A 17410-nucleotide genomic window follows, 5' to 3' on the forward strand; every position below is an offset into this window, starting at 1 on the left:
ACAGGAAGTGAATTCTTGGTGAGGAATCTTTTAACATCCCACTCATTTTGCATAGCAACTTTTCAAAATAGCCTTGAGTGGAATTTGTGTGCACTCAGTATGGTTAATCATATAGACAAATTAAATAAATAATGAGTGGATAATAGGGCAGATGAGTTACAGAAGCGCTGGTAAGTCTTTTCAGTTAAAATAAATTTGGGTAAATGGGGAAAAAGTCTTGAAGTATATGCATCATTTCAAACAGTCTTTAACAGCTTATGTTTCATATGCTTAAGACTACTGAAAGCAAGCATTGAAATTCCCTTGTCAGATGAGGTTAAAAGTGATTAGGTTTATATTTCTGATTGTTCAACTTTTTAATTTTTTTTTAATTTAGAGATTGAAAAACTTTGAAATTAAATTTAAACACTTGTATTCTCGGAGTATCACTAATCTGTGCAACAGTTAGGCATTACTCTTGGTTTAGTAATCAGATGTTTTGTGCTGTCAGCTTACAGGTCTTTCTAAAACCTTTTTTTCTGTTATATGCATAGCTGATGTCACTGTTTGTAATTAATGGGTTGCTTAACAGTTCTCCTCTTACTGTTTATAACTTGTGCCAAACTGTGCTGTATGAACTGAAATTTTCCAGACAAGGTACTTTTCAGTCTCCTACTTTTGAAATTCAGTTGTTGTGAGCTCAAAACAGGGGGAAAAGTTGTGATTTTTGCTGTGGTGTTACTTTAGGAGTATTTCTTTGAAGCATTTGTGCATCCCCAGGTTTTGAAGTGAGGTCTTGAAGTTCGGAAAATGAGGTGAAAGGCAGCCTTTTAGAAAGGTTATGATCCTTACTCTGAGTTAAAATGCTTTTCTTCTTGGTCTTGGGATAAACCTTTGAAAAGGAGTTGGCACAGTAGAGCATAATAGCTAAAATTGCTGGAGGTCTTAATGAGCTACTTTCTTACAGCCTTTAAGGCTTGTCAAGATACCCTGCTGGACTTTCTCGCAGAGCAGCCAAGTATGTTCCAGACCATGGTTTTATGAAGAGAAATAAAATGTATAAACATATAACTCATCACATACACTTTTGAATCTGTTTATATTTTCCTTCTCATGTTTCCTGAACTGTAAACCCAGGCATTTGCTAAATTGTGATGAAGTAGGGTTGCCGTGCTTTCAATAGTGGAGTGACTGTTTTATCATCGTGTTTACAGGTAGTAGCCTGAAAAAAGAAAAGCAAAATGCTGGTGGCGCGAAGGCTCACAGTCTTTGTTAACCAGATATTAGCCAGTAAAACTTTAAGGATGACAGGCAGTTTATTGAGAAGCTATTGAACTTGAGAGTGGCAAAGTTGAAAACTATCATCTTGTTATATACTGGACAGCATACAAAGATCTGCACTTGTAATGTTCTATCATGGATGCTACACATCATCTGTGGAAAAGAAGCTTCTACTGGTTACCAGAAGTTCTCGTATTCTTGGTCCAGATACGAAACTCTGAGAGCTGTGTGTTCATTTGGAGAAGCAGTCATTCCTATGAAAGATATACCAAGTGGAAAAAATACGTACATATTTTGTATGTAATACAGAAAATCATTTGTTTCAGGTACTGAGCAGTACAGTGAGTATACAGGCTATGCAGAAACTTACCGATGGGCAAGAAGCCATGAAGATAAGACCCCAAGGTAAAGTTCCACATAAATATTTCAAGTGAAGGAATAAATAAATGTTATAAATTTGTAAACTTGGTACTTCAATTATTTCCTAGCATTTGCCTTAATAGAGAATTTGACTGTTTGATCCTGCTCTCTTCAGTAGAGCCAACAAGCTAAAAAAGTTATCTCATATTAATAATGAGATATTAATGCTAATAAATGGTACCTGCCAATATGTCAGTTCTTAAACCAACATCTTTTACAGTTGTATGTATTTAATGCAAATTTTTAAGATACTGACTGAACTGTGGACTGTAATGTCACAAGAAGATTGACAATGATACCTCAGGTGCCATAGTGCAGCTGGTATGTGGCAAAATAAGATTTAATACCATGAATCTGAGTAGAAAGCTCTGAGCTCTTAAATTTATTTCTCCAACAATGTTATCATAGTATATACACAAAATTATCCTTTTGGTATAGAAACATACACAATGTGTTCTCATTTAAATGTTGGAGGAAGACAGAGAGACAAAGTGCTTCTCTTTGACCTTGCAGTGTTCTTATGTACTTAATAAATAGTGCTGTGTAATAAGATTTGTTTCACGTTTATACCCAAAGTCTAGCCAGAGTATTTCTAAATTTATAGGGAGACTTGTCTCATTTCTGATGCTGCTTTCATTCCCGACCCGCAAAGAAAAAAGGTGTTCCATTGTCTGTTATGAGCTCACCTGTCTAGCTTCTGCTAACAGAGAAGCTCTGCAGGGAATTGCTCATTTGGGATCATAATTATATGGCCAATATTCAACAACTACTGTCATCTACTTTTCTCCTCCCTCCAATTTTAGGGATGAATGGCAGCGACGCTACACTGAAATTGTTGCTATAGATGCATTTCACTTCAGACGTTTCCTTGATCAGTTTGGTCCGGAGAAAATTAGAAGAGAGCTCAACAAGGCCAGTAACTTTTTATAACAGCCTGTAGTCTAAGGCTGTTTCATTAATGTTTATAGTACCCTTTCAAATATTTTTGTATTATTATCTTCAGCTAAGGAAGTTCTTGCTTAGTTGTGTCTCTTAAAAGGTGTACTTTTCAGGGCTTTGCTGTCCGATGTTAAAGCAGAAGCTTGTCAAATAGAATGACTCTTATCCTTTGATATGCTATTCAGAGGTGTATTGTATTTAACTTCCAAAAATATAAATGAAATTTGGATATACCTTTTGTTAACTCTTCCCTGTCCTGCTTCTAAATTATGATTTTAAGTTCTGTTCCCATGATTGGCTCTGCTGAACCCTACTCAGCCCTCCAGTCAAGGTGAACGGGGTGCCTCATGTTTTAATATGGTGACAGTTCATAAATACAGTGCCACTTGCTTTTCTTTCGCCTTTCTTGTTTGCTCATGGAGTATTGCCATATTACCTGGGAGTTTATCTTTTCATATATTGATGTTTTGTTGAGATCAGGCCCAGCTGTTTATAAATCTCCTATTTTTATTTGCACAATAGCTGTAAGAGCTGTTGCTACTGAATATGTGTATATACATGCCAGTTAGAGCTTGCAGTGATAGGGGTGTTCAGAAGACTGATAAATCAGGCCAGTTTTAATCCTTTAAACAAAACTTTTAGACTGACATTCAGAAACAGCATACTTCCTACTAATAATTGTTACACATTATTAATAATTATCAATATGTATTCAAAGCAGTCAGTCCTTGACCTTACTCTGCATTAGCTGTGTGTACGCAAAACTGCATGGTTAGATCCAATGGCTATGGTCCTTGATAGTCTTAATCATAAAGGTTGCCAGGCTGAAGAGCTCTTTGACAAGGGAAGCCTGAACTGTGGTGGGCATCTTTTTTCTCTCCCCTGCCCTTCCTAGTTTTGGATCTTGTCCTTAAATAGGATATTTGAGTTTCTAGATGGTTCCCAGCCCTTGGTCTCTGTCCTGGACTATGTACTGCATAATGTTTGGGAACATAGGGTTACTTTCCCAAGCCATGGCAGGTGCTTTATCATGTTAAATGGCTGAGATTTTCATGTTATTTGTCTGTCTTCTTGCTTTGCTGCTGCTTCTTTTCTTGAAGCTAAAGCAGTCTTTTCCCAGCTCTTGAGGTTGTACTTTTTCAATGACTACTAATTGCCGTCAGTGAGCTGTTTATAGTTCTGAGGCCTTAGCTTTCAACCTGTGCCAATGTTTTCAAGGCCTTTGCTGTTACCCCACGCGTAAATTTTATCTCCTAACAAGAGATGCCTGGTATCAATCTCCAGTTCACATAGCAAATTCTCCTAAGTTAATAAGGCAGTTAATGGGCCAGAATGAGGGCCTTGCATCATTAGTATAAGGCATAGGTAGTGAAAGGTCTGTGGCCTGTTATAGCAATGGCAATGCTATTTTTACTGGGTGGTTGAGTACAAGAATGCTTATACAGTTATACTGTATCAGTGTGCTTATATTTGGGTTCAAAACATGCCAAAGATAAAGTCTACTTAGTGTGCTTCTACATTTATAGACGCAGTGGGCCTCTGCTTTAGCTAGGGTGTTAAATATAGGGGCACAATATTACCATTGTTAAAGTCTCCTGCTTTCTGTAGTATAGTAGGATATAGAATAATATAGGAAGCATTTTAAATAGATTCAAACATAGGGCAGTGTGCTCCTAATTCTCAGCTGGAAAGGGAAGGGAAATATACCTGAAAGCTAATCTTCTCTCAGCTGGAAAGGGAAGGGAAATATACCTGAAAGCTAATCTTTTTCTTTTTTTTTTTTTTGTTCCCCCCTCCCAGAAATGATGTACAGTGCTGAAGGGCTAATTTAATTTAGTCGTAAAACCTTAGCGTCTTGACTAAAGTAACATTCATCAGCTTGTTTCTTCATGGTTGGTAATGAAATTAGCCCTGAGAAAAAGACAGTAAATAAAATTTGTAAACTCAGTGATATCTTATTACAAAATTCAAATTATCTACTCTAGTGAATTTATGATCTGCCTACAATTTTCAATGTTATTGATTTGGTTTGGATTTTTAAAATAAATTGTGGTAGACCCATACAACTTTTATACAGCATGTTGGTTTGGCTGGTGTTGTTTGATGAGGACTGATTGGTATTTAAAGAAAATTTTGAGCCTGAGTTAATTCTGTTTGCTACAGTAAAAATTTCATTAAGTTTGGAGGTTCTGTAATATTTTAACAAATCAAATATTTTTGAGTGTACTGTGGTGATTTTTTTCAGTTTGATTTAAAATTAATATTAACCTTCAGATTTTTCTGTAGCTGAAAACAAGTTGATGGAATAAGCTGCAACTCTGTTTCTATTATGATTTAATAAATCAGGATTCAGTAAGCACGGTATATGCACACAAGCTTTGAAATAAAAGTGTATTATGTATTAATAGACACAGTGCAGTGTCCACTTGTTTCCAGAGGTTTTGTTTGTCTGTTATTTTGTTAGACATTAGGAAATGATCGAAACAACTTAAAGTGATTCTTTTTACAACTTCTATTTTCTTACAAGCCTGTGTGATTTCTCCTTTATAAGATCCATTTGACTTAAAGAACCACATGTTTGCTCTCATTTAGTTTTCTCAGGGTAGCTGTCTGAGGCTGACCCTTGTTTCTGGTTTAACCCATACTCAGAAAACAAGATTAATATTGTCTAAAGTCAGCTGTTCAGAATAAGGAAAAAAAAAGTCATTGTATCTGATTTCAGCATTAAGATTTATGGATATATGTGTAAGAGATGTCACTGTTTCATCCTTGCTAGCCCCTTGAGATTATTGCCTAATGAAGACTCTCACTAGCAATATTTTTTCCAGTTGCTAGTTCTACTTTCCAAATCCTAAGGAACAAATGACTTATAATTGGGCTTGCGATCCCACTCATAAATGTCATTAAGCCTATTTTGATAGTCACCAATTAAAAAAATGCTTCCCTAAGAATTATGGTATGCAGAACAGTTTTGGGTTTTTTTTAAATGGTGTTAACTGTGATAACTGTATATAACAGTTTCATATGAAAACAAACCAATTATAAACATCACACAACTTCAAATATGTAGTATCTCATTATTTAGAAGTTGTGCACAACTTAACAGATTCATTTATGTAGTTAAAAAGGAGCAGCTCTTCTGCTTCCCATATGGAAGCAACTGCTTTAAAAACTGCACACAAAGCTTTCATGTTCCTGTATTCCTAGGTTAAACCTATTTAAAATATTGGTTCATTGTCTCTTTTTTAAAAAGTGGTTAGTTTTATCTTTATTCTTTATTTGCTATGAAAAATCGTAGGGGAGCACTTACTTAGATATTTTTCTTCATGGCTGCTGAAGTCCTTCCACGTATTTGCTGACTTTCTTATTGCATCTGATAAGACAGTTTTTGTTCCCATCTTGGCAAGTTGAGAAATACATGCCCATTAAGTAAAAGCTGAAAAGAAAACGGCATGCTGTTGCAACACCAATCCATTTCCCTCGCTGGGAGGATGGAACTTGAAGAATTATTGTCCACGCAGCCGGGCTACTAGCTTGCTTGCCCCACCAGTTTCACACAAACATGCTTTGGACATTAAGCACACTAATAGCTCTGAGTTGAGAGAGCTCAAGAAGCTGCATGCACCTGATGGTGTGTAAGTGCCTGTTATGCAAACTTTATGTTATGGTACTCTGCTAAATTATGACTAACAGAAGTCTGAATTTGCAGCTTAGATCAGGTTGGAGTGAAACCGTGGGTACTTCAATCTGTACCAGACAATTGTACCAGTTTGATAAATTTTTGTACTGTTGAAAAACTTCCCAAAGAAGTTTATCCTTTTTTCTGTACATGGAAGCAACTGCTTTTACTCAAGATTTCTTAGTGAATATCACACTTTTTCCTCCTACCCTCATTTATTGCATTAGACCTGTGTTCTAAGATGCGATTTTGTATTTTATTTTCAGTTTTGAGAAATTTTCAGTAATACTGGACACAGCAGTTCAGCTGTCAAGTATGCAAAATAGGCCGAAAAGCAACAAACACAATCTACTGTTAAAGTTATTCTCTATTCTGAAAAGTTTCCTATAGCTGTGATGAAATCCCTGGGAGTCAGCACCTGTACCTAATTTTTAACTTGGATCCAAATAAGGCAAAATTCTTTTTGCCTTAAATTCTGTAGTGATTGGCCTTAAATTTAAAGGAAGACTAATGGTGTATCGAAGTAGTTTGAATTTGGTATTGCTAGAAGACAATACTAATTATTGTTATCATCTTATTGTTTGAAAATATCACACCAGATTGCCTGTCAGCTTCACATTCTGACTATTGTCTCCCTGCAGGCCTACTGTGGCTTCTCTCGACCCAATGTTCCCCCTCAACATCTCTCTGCAATAGCTACGGGAAACTGGGGATGTGGTGCCTTTGGAGGGGACTCCCGATTAAAAGGTAGATTGTAACAATTCATTAATGTCCAAATTAATCAAATAACTTTAGATTTTGATTCTTGGGCTTTTTTTGTTGTTGTTGTTCAAATATGTTTTTTGGGCTTGTTCAAATTAATACATTTTAGCCAAGAATTGGAATAATAGTTAAACTGTCCATAGAACTGGTTCATTAGCTTTGATCTTTATGCCATGAGTAATGTGGCCTTAACAAAAATGTGCGCTGCTTTTATATGCTATTTTCAGTTTAAAGTTTGAGGTAAGTACATGATGGTGAAATGAGGGGTTTAGAAGGATCTGTAGCACTGAAACCTTCAAAAGCATGGACACGCAATATTAGTTCACAAAAGAACATGTTCATTGCCGTTTTCAGTCATATAAATCAGTTGACCTTTGTGGACAAGTCTTTTTAGATTATGCCTAAAATTCTTATCTCTGCAAAGCTGCTTAAAGTAGCTGGTAATTGCGAGGCTTCACAAACTTGCTGGCAATGCTTAATGTTTAGTTTTGCTCCTCAATATATTGCTGTATGCCAGAGAGGTTTTCAGTCACTCAGACATGCTTCTTTTTTTCCTGACTTGCCTGCTATATCACTCACTTTCTCATGTTCTTTTATTTTTAATTAGAGTATTTATAATGCGGCAGATATGACATGCCTACATTCATTTAAGACTTTTCCCATCAAGTCAAGAACTGATGGATCCTGACATTTAAATTGATATCCTGATTCATATAGTTCCAAGTAGAAACTTACATTTTTGTTGTTTTCAAACATTTGGAGAGTATTTAAAATTTGCTTTTCTGAACAGCTTCAGATAGTTACACTGAGACAAACAATCATCAGGCTACCAGCTTCATTAGTTTTCTTTCTTAATGTCTTTTACTCATTGAGCATCTATTTTTTTTCTCACTGCTCATCGATTTCCTGACAGTTGTTTTTTGATTTCCATTAGATAAAATAGGCTGCCAAGTGCAGATCATCAATATCAGAAGTAGTATTTACTGCAGGATCTGATCATACTTGATCATGATTATGTTAGGAAGGTTTAATACTTTGATTTGCATAAGGCCTCATCTCAGATCCGAACTGTAATATCCCATGTATATTTTTTTTTAATGTATGGGTTTCTGCTAAAAATGTGGCTCATCTGATCAAAGCCATTATTTGTTCAATACTGGATGTGACTTTTAGAATAGGGATTGCTCGCTGAAATGCTTTACTTCCTCTCCCCATCAGTCAGAGCTCAAAACTGAAGCATACTGACAAAGACCACCAGAGCTGAGTCCATTTGGTGAGGTAGCCCATAAGAAAAGTCTTTGACGTAGGCAAAGAAATGAGCTGTGAGATGTGGTGCTTCGTAACTTGGATATGAACTCTGGGCAGAACAAGAGCACGTAAAGACTTGAACATTCTCATGTAAAACATTGTTTTATTTTAACTTAATATTTTAGTTTGAGTTTCCATTTATGTAACTTTTCCTCTGGTTTTGGGTCAACCTTATTTTTTTTCCAAAGTTTGTGAGAATTAACACTTAACATCAAGTTACAGCACTGCTGCTGTTTTGAAAAATTCATCTAAATCCATGTTTGCACTTTCAAGTCTTCTCTTGTTCTTTTGGCAGACCTTACAAAGACAGATATTGGTTCAACTTGCACTTAACTTACGCTTTTTGTAAACTCAACTTAATGTCTTAGTTGACTCTGAAAAATCAATGCTTGATAAAGAGAATTAAATGACAGTGATGTGCTGTAGGATATGGAGCTAGTCATTTAGTATGTGACCTTTTTCTCTGAACTGATGCTGACTAGAAACTAGCTGGCTTCATTCTTTTTTTTTTTTTTGTAAACTGAGCTACAAAGGAGTACAGTAGTTTGTCATGTGTGTTTTCGTCAGAATAGAGCTGCATTTGATGTGTGATAACCAAGTAAAGTCTTTCCTAGCTCACAGATACTCCCTACACAGTCATAAGTGCTAAAGGTGTTTTTCCCTTTTGTTCTAAAATGCTATATAGGGTTATTCTGAACTGCAAATTCTCTCAATGGTTTCACTTCATTATAAGCAAATGTCTTGCACAGGAGAATAATCTTTTACACTTCATAGGGAGTTATAAATTCTCCATTTCAGAATATGTTTTAGAAAACTGAGATTATCAGTATCACTGTTTCACTGAGCCCAAATAATAGCTTTTGCTGACTACACAGGCTTGACAGTGTATTGCAATGACAAAATAGTTTTTGTAGTTTAAAATCTTGCTTTTTCATTTAACGTTCTTAAATATACACCCTTGTCCTTTCAGAAGTAGTATCTGGATCTGTAACAGACTTCAGAACCACCGAAGTATTTGATGTAATTGGATATAACTGGATAAGCGCCATAATGCATTATGACATTTTATCATGATTTTTTTTAGTCATGAATTAAAGGAACATGATTGTATGTAAAATATGGTTTCACTCAAGGTGACAGATGATGCGAAAACTAGAGTCGTCTTAAGGGAGGAAAAAAATAATCCGGCTTTATAAATTAAAGACCTGGTATGTAAACAAGACAGATTCCAGCTAAGTTAGGGATATTGCCACAAAATTTTAATATAAACTTAAGACTTTCAATACTGAAAAAAGTATGTTTATATAATTGGGAGAAGTTAGAAGATCTTGTCTTGCTCTTCAAACCAGAGGATAATTTAACAATTACTAGCTGCAGGGGCTCTATGCAACTGTCAAAAGACACTTTTATTGAAAATGCAAAGGAGATGATCTGATGAGGCATCTCATAAATACATAAATTTAACTTCTAACGATTGTGAGAGACTACTCTTTAGCTGAACTGGTGCTCTTATTTATCTGAGAAAATAAAGTTCAATAGGAAGACTGCCATCAGCTTTAAAAAGACCCTTGTAGGATTAGTGGAAGGAGAGAAAAGCATACATCTTGCCTCATGTAAATGTGTGCAGTCTTGGGGTGCTACCATGATAGTACTGCAGTTCTGAACTTACACACTAGGCAACAACACAAGGAGTACTGGGTGTTTAACCCAGCATAGCACTGCTGTGCCTGCAGTAGCGGAGTTACATTCTGCTTGCCCCTGCTGTGCCACTTCTCTGGTGCCACTTCCCTTGCACCGATCTCTGGACTTCGGCTGCGCTGCTGCAACAGCACCATAGTAAGGGAGGGATTCCCTGGTGATAACATCCTTTCCTCTGGGTAAAAGGGACTGAACATGTAGGGCCTGTGAGGATAGCTGGGTCCCCAGAGGGATTTGTATTATGCTTCTACCACCCTCGCTGGGTGGTAGAAGGTATGTCAGCAGAGCCATTCCTTCAGGTGCGAGTCCAGAAGAGTTAAATGGGATTACATCAGCTGGGTGCAAGGGGCAAGAGAGCCCAAATCCCTCCAGTCCCCTATACCGCAGGCTCTGTTGCTCTTCCTGTGATGCTCCTTTTTGTATCAGTAGCATGGAAATTTCATGTGGCATTGTATATCGTTAATGCCCAGAAGATTGTGAAGCCTGATTCTTGACAGAAATTTTTGACCCTTGTTTCATAAGATTCATAGCAATTCAAAATAAACAGTAGGATATTTTTAATATCTTCCATAAAGTGAAACTGCATTGTTTGTTTGGAATGAATAATAAGATTCATTACATTCTGTTCCCCTATGCAAGCTAGTTAATTAGATCCTTTAAAAGCTGAACTACTGAAGCTTTACCAAATCCATATCTGGTTCAGTAGTTTAAATAAAATATCATTCCCAGATTGAGATTAATTTCACATGTGAATCGTGTGATTTGTAATTTTAGCTATGGGTTTACAAGAGGTTTTTTTGATTAAAGAATGCAGTATTTTAATAGGTCTCTGTTTAAAAATGTGAAAGATCCTTGAGCTGAGCTATGAGCAGCTTTCTCTTTAGTTTCCACTAGCAGGTGGGAATGCAGTATGTACGCTATTTTATTTAAAATTAATCTTTACAAAGACAATATTAATCATACTTTAATTAACTACTTACTGGGTAGAAACAGAAAGAATTAATGTCAGAACTGCACCCATAGGCTCTGAAATAAGACAAGCCGCAGTAGATTAAATAGTTGCTGGGATCCATTATTTGGACTGTTGTAATATTACCTAAAATGAATGTCTGATTGATTGCATGCGTCTGTGACACTCCAGCCTCGCAGTACTGATTGGTGAAACAGCTGTGCTCTTGTAGTAGTTTGGTGCTACCTAAAAGGGTCCTGGTTTTTCTTCTCCCCTTCCCTGTTCTTGGCTGTTGTAAGGTCTGGTGCCCTCCCTTGCATCAGTTCTGGCTCTTAGCAAACCGTTCACTCAGCCAATTCAACTGCTAATCTAGCAGAAAACAATTAGCTTTTATTCTTTTGTCGTATAACTTTTCTGTCAGGTTGGTGAATGGAATTGGCTCAGTGAGATGTCTGATGAGCATCTGAGAGCTGCAGAAAAGTCAGGAGGTGGGTGAGAGAATGTAGCTGGACCAGAGCCACTTTCTCCAGTTGCAGTGGGTAATTAGCTTGGCTCAGCTGGACCATTGATCAATACCCCAGAGGGTTTCTCAAGATGAATCTTCAAAAATCTGTTTCCAAGATAGGAAACGTTCTTCTGTCTTTTCCATATAGAAAAACAAATTCTGTGTATTTTGTAATGTTAGCCATTGACAGAACTTGGGATGCAGCTTGGTCCAGTGAGTTTGACGTAAAGCTGGAAGTTAACCTGAATTGCATTCCTGGCATCGCCACTCGCTTTTTATAGGTCAGAACGAGCCATCATATTTCATGCTGCATACTTCTATTATGGGTAAAATGGACACCTTAAATTGCACAGTAAGAGGCTGCAGAACCATAGATCTCCTCTTGGGAGCTAAAAGCTGGATCAGCTCCGGCTTTGCGTAGCTTACCAAGTGAAAAGGCTGGCTCCGTTCCTTCTGAAGAGCGGCAGAGAATGGAAATTGTGATGTGCTAATGGATGCTTTTTACCCCACTATTTGTGACTTGATGCAAGCAGCTTAAACTCTGTCGTCTTATGCTGTTGCACACGTTTATTGGATAATTAATGTCTGTATGCTGCTTGCGGAGGGACACGGACCAAAAAAACACCTTTGATTTTTAAGGGCATTGTTTATCTGGAAAGTAAGGGTGGTTGTCACTTGTGACTCCAGCAGGATACTTCAACACTCTGAGCTGCAGTGCCCAGTATGCTTTACTTCGTTTTAAAAGTGGAGTACTTATCTACCCATTGTTCACATTGCTTTGCAGCATTCATCTGGACACGGGTGGTATGATTTTTTGTAAACTTAAGCTGTGTTTTTCCCTTCAGCTAATTGTTTTGTTCTATATTCATGTGTGTAATCTTTCTTTGTTGTTTCAGCCTTAATACAGATATTGGCAGCTGCTGAGGCTGGACGTGATGTTGTTTATTTTACCTTTGGAGATGTGGAGCTGATGCGGGATATTTACAGCATGCACACTTTTCTCTGTGAGAAGGGCCAAACTATTGGTGAGCATAAAGAAATCTTTTCATCCAGCAAAGAGACTTAACTGTCTCTATAAGTGGAAGTTGTCCAATAAGAATTATTGTCATCAAGTCCTGAACACAAGCAAATGCATCTCCATTTATTTACACCTGCTTCCAGAGTGGGGAACTCTTCTGATTCAGGATCAACTGCGCAGTGTTAATCTGTTAGACTTTTAGAATCCTTTTGTAATTCCCTTGGGAGTTACACTGCAGGATTTGGAAAACATAGATGCATGTGGTAGACAGAAGGTTTGCAAAAGTTTTTAATAAAACTCAAAATGCTTTAAAAAGGGAAAATCTGCTTACGCCTTCTCAATATAGATTTGTCTTACAGTGGTTCTGGCTTGATCCTGCAAGATGAGTTAATGGTTTAGATGTGTTATCCAGTAGCAATACAAGAAAAGCAGTGTGCCCATTGCCCTACTGTGGTTGTTAAATGTCTTTAATTTCTGGGACAGAAGCACAACGCTAGGTAATTGGCAATGCATTTGTAAGTAATACATATGCAAGCCTAATGTTCGGGTATCTTGTGCAGAAAGCTCAGCAGAAAGTTGAGGGAGCCCACCCTATGTTCTGAACAAACTTGAGAACAGTCACTTTCCCCTTATACAGTTGCCTACCTCCTCTTTTCACTGCTCATTTAAAGAGATGTTCCTAGCCACTATTGCAGTGTGAGTGTGCGTTTTCGGTCTTCAGTTGCAATCAGATGTTCTTCATATGGCATGATCTTACATGTTTTTTAATTATTTCTTTTTCTTTTTAAGGGGACATTTATAGGCTGTTACTGAGATATTACAACGAAGAATGCAGAAGCTGTTCTACTTCAGGACCAGATGTCAAGCTGTACTCTTTCATATACAATACCGTTGAGTCCTATGCAGATTCTACTGATGATGATGATGAAGAAAAAGGGTTGTGCTTTGAGGATTAAAATAAATGTATTTGATCAGAATATTGTTCATCTCCTCCCACTGGTATATTGTGTGAATTGCTGGGTATAATGTATGAATTGGCTTAACTTAATATATATTGACTGCATTGATAGTTATGTATAACATCCAAACAAAAAAAACCCACCTTTGAGAGACGAGATTTTTTTTGTTTGATGGTTTCATACAAGAAAACCTTGTTCATGTGTGTACAGAAAATTTATTTTTTTTTTTGGTAAATCTGGTTTGCATTATACCTTGTTAAGCAGGATATTTTGGTACACATTTGAATTCCGGTCAAGAGATTGCTGGAAGACTTCAGAAGATTCCTCTGTACTCCTTTGCCTTTGTTTTTCAGAGATCTTACCTAGATTTCTCATGTAAGCTTAGTGATGGAGTACAGGTAGCTGGGATGATTTTAGAAAGAAGCATTGTCATGACTGTTCTTATTGAAAATTGTAACAATTTCATTACCTCCTTAAGACTGGCACAGTATCTTCATTATCTTACCAACTTTTTCATTCATTTAACTTAATGTCCTGGGTTTAGTCTATTTTTTAAATAAATGGTTAAAAATTGAACAGTTCTGGGGGAGCTATAATGTATTTCACAATTGCATTGCCTTTATCGAATCAGACATGAAAGTTAGCATGAAGAAGCAGAGAAAAAACAAAGTATGGGAGGGTGGGAAAATGACAAATGTGACCAAAGTTAGAATCAGAGGGAAACATTTTCACATGAAACTCTTCAATACCATTTTGTTGGTGCTATCTGGTACAACATTGAACAAGGTTTTAGACATGTTAGTATATTTGAAGTTTCTCAAGGTTCACTGTTGTTGGCAATATCATTTGAATTAAGGTCTGCTAGTCGTGTTTATATTGTCATACCAGTTCTCCTTTATCGCAATATGCATGTATGTGAGTATAAGATCCCCATGGGATAATCTGAGTGAGGGATTGGAAATCACTTGCATATCAGTGGGAGGAAAGTCCACAGGCTACACGTAAGAACATGAGGTCTTGTTAGGAGTTTGTGCCTGCATCTTTTTAGGCGTGGTAACAGTAACAATGAAGAGAGGGCAAAAGATGTGTAAAAACCGTGCTATTCCTATCTCTGTGAATACCAAATTAGTGTTGCTGTAGTACTTTAATAGTTCACACAAAACTGCAGGTAAATCTGTGATAAAACTTCTCCAGATCTGTGTACAGGGCCAATCCAATGAAACATTTGTCTGTTAGCAAATTAAACCCCGTTTAAGCCCAAATTGCCAAGTTTAGCCTCTTCTGTGTTAGATTTTCTGGTCTGTCATGGTTGGTATTGCCAGTTTAGCAATACAAGTAGAAACCACAGCAGGGAATGTAGTGAGCTAAGGCTCTCGTATCAACAAATCCTTTTGGCTAATGTCAGATAAAACCTCTCCAAGCCTGAAACACGACATGGTAATTAAATGCTGGAAGTTGTTGGCAGTCTGGCTTACAATAAAGCACTCGCTGCCTGAGCTGCTTTGGTGGAAGCAATAGCAAAGAGCTTGGGTCATTTTTAAACACCTTCAGAGGGCTGCACCTGTGCATTAAAGGTAAGCAGGCAGCTTGGAAGTGTGTTGCTTCGAAGGTGACAGACACAGCAGCTTAAGGGTTTCCTCCTATTCTTCCCTCCAGCTGCAGTTTTCTCCACCCCCATGCATTATAAGGAAAAGATTTGGGATAGAATTTCAGGCCCTTTTCTGTGTTTGCAACTTGTGTCCTCAGAGTTAGCAGAAATCTTTTCTCTTGCTCCTGTTTCAGTGTTGGCTGAGATTCTGGCAACAGGAATAACAGTATATTATAATAAGCTCTTATTTGGGCATTTAGGTTCAATTCTGATAGTGCTTCTAGATGCATTGCTGACGATAAAAGTTCCCTCTTAATTAAGACAAGTGATGGAAAATTGGTGCTATCTGCCAAACCTTCTTCACCTTACTACTCAGGATTTCCCATAGAAAAGGTGAACGGAATTTGTTCCTAAACAACTGGAAGAAAATATAGCAAAAAGCTTTAGGTGGCTAGATATGACCTCCCCTTTATTGTGAATAAATACATCTTTATTAGTGCAATATTAATTTCCATTGTGAGGGGAGGTGGTTTGTCAGGTATGAAAAATGTACGAAAGTAAGATGGCATAAAATTCTACTTCAGCTCTAGAAACTGAAAAATGTATTTAACTTTGGAAAGATTCTCTGAAGGTCATATTATAGGACATCCAGTTAAGAGAGTTTTTGCAGTGTCAGGTGTTTCCAGGATAATCCTAGTAATTTTACGCAGCCTGTATTTTCACTGATATCTGACAATGTTCTAGATGGGGAAGAATCCCTTTAATTTGAGATCATTTGTTAGGGTATGTTTACCATACATTTTTTCTCACTATGAAATACGGTTTTATGGATGGGAGAAAAGGAAAATAATAACTCATTTTCTGTTTAATGTGCCATCTGAATAACGCTGCATTCTACCATGTGTCCTTGATCTTGTAAAGGGCAATGTTGTAAGAACACTTTGAATATGACTTCGATCGCAGACAGGCTGTGAAGATCATATTTTTCTTGCTTGTTTTGGGGGGTTTTTTAAGCAAAATAGCCCAGAGTTAAGAAATCAACAATGGCGTTACATTCCCATGACTTTCTAATTCAATAAAGAGCTAAACTGCCCAGAATGCTGCATGTGGAAGCAGGAATTTTGTATCAGTCCAAGACGTGCTCTGCATCTTTCTTTTTCCCTCCACCCACCACTCTCCATTTATAAACTACCTGAAATGTTTTCTTTAGCTAGAGATGCCTTTTGGTGCTCTGTTTGAAGTAGCATGGAATGGAGATGCTGATGATCTCTTTGTGCAGCCTAGTAAGCTTCAGTTTCACTCTTCTAGAAACCTGTTTAGTGGAGTATTCCGTTTTTGGGGGTTTTTATTACTTTAGGGATGTTTGCTATATGATTTCAAATAAAAATAAACTTCCTACCAAAACTTTTGTTTTATACTTTTTAGCAGCTAAATTGAATGCTTAATATGAAACAACAACAGGCAGTCATGTAGATTGCAGTGTTGCCTCATAGTCAAGTTTGGTGTCGGAGCGTTTCTGTTGTTTACAGCTCTTGCACCTAAATTCCTCAGTTTTGAGGTGTTCTTATCTAATGATGAGTACCCATTACTGTATATATTAATTTATAAACTGTTGAAGTGTTCCTGACATTCTTCTAAACTTACAGTTTATGCACCATTATATTATATTGATTTTTCTGGATCTGTATGCTAATGTTTACATGATTTTGTAGGAATACAATTAAAAAATTCTGACTGAAATAATATTGTGTGTTTTGTCTTGTAATATGCTTTCCAGGACAGAGAAATTCCAGCACATTTGAATGTACATGGCACAATACTGAAGGTAGTTCTCGTAGTAGATTTAATAATTCAAGTATTTTGACACATAAAATATAGCAAAGTAAGTTATTCTTACTGTATAATATCGTAGCAGTTGCTCCCATCTGTGTGGCAATTCAAAAAGGAAGTAACTACTGTAAATTGGAAGGGTGTTAGCATGAGTGTGAGATTGCATATGTGTGTATGGCCATATGCAGGCATTTCAATGTTAATTCCCCATTTGCTTTTGGTAAGAAGTAAGTCTTTGATTATTCTTTGAACTTCATGAAGAAAATCTAACTAGATAAAAGCAATTAAAACTCTAAAAAGACAGAAATAATGAACATGTTGCATAAATGTTTGCATGGCTTGTAAAAGTGGTACTGACATCCTTGTAAAGGAAAAGATTTAGAACCGTTTTTCAAAAATCCTGTTTTAAGCCAGTAAGGAACTCATGTTTTAGCATAACAAAAAATTAGGATAAAATATAATTTCCAATTGCTCCTAAGGTTTTAGATGTAGCAG

The 17410-nt window shown here is 36.8% G+C and overlaps 1 protein-coding gene across 1 annotated transcript in view; it reads left to right on the forward strand.

The window, feature by feature from the left end:
* PARG (poly(ADP-ribose) glycohydrolase) overlaps nucleotides 1-16820 on the forward strand; it is a 70973-nt gene extending 54153 nt beyond the window's left edge. The window contains exons 14-18 of the mRNA XM_059821054.1: nucleotides 1587-1665; nucleotides 2484-2592; nucleotides 6940-7045; nucleotides 12417-12545; nucleotides 13328-16820. Coding sequence (XP_059677037.1) covers nucleotides 1587-1665; nucleotides 2484-2592; nucleotides 6940-7045; nucleotides 12417-12545; nucleotides 13328-13494 — 590 coding nt within the window. The 3' untranslated portion in view covers nucleotides 13495-16820. The remainder of the gene's footprint in view (nucleotides 1-1586; nucleotides 1666-2483; nucleotides 2593-6939; nucleotides 7046-12416; nucleotides 12546-13327) is intronic.
* The last annotated feature ends 590 nt before the right edge of the window (nucleotides 16821-17410 follow it).

The sequence above is a fragment of the Gavia stellata genome, chromosome 9, assembly GCF_030936135.1.
Source record: "Gavia stellata isolate bGavSte3 chromosome 9, bGavSte3.hap2, whole genome shotgun sequence".
NCBI lineage: Eukaryota > Metazoa > Chordata > Aves > Gaviiformes > Gaviidae > Gavia > Gavia stellata.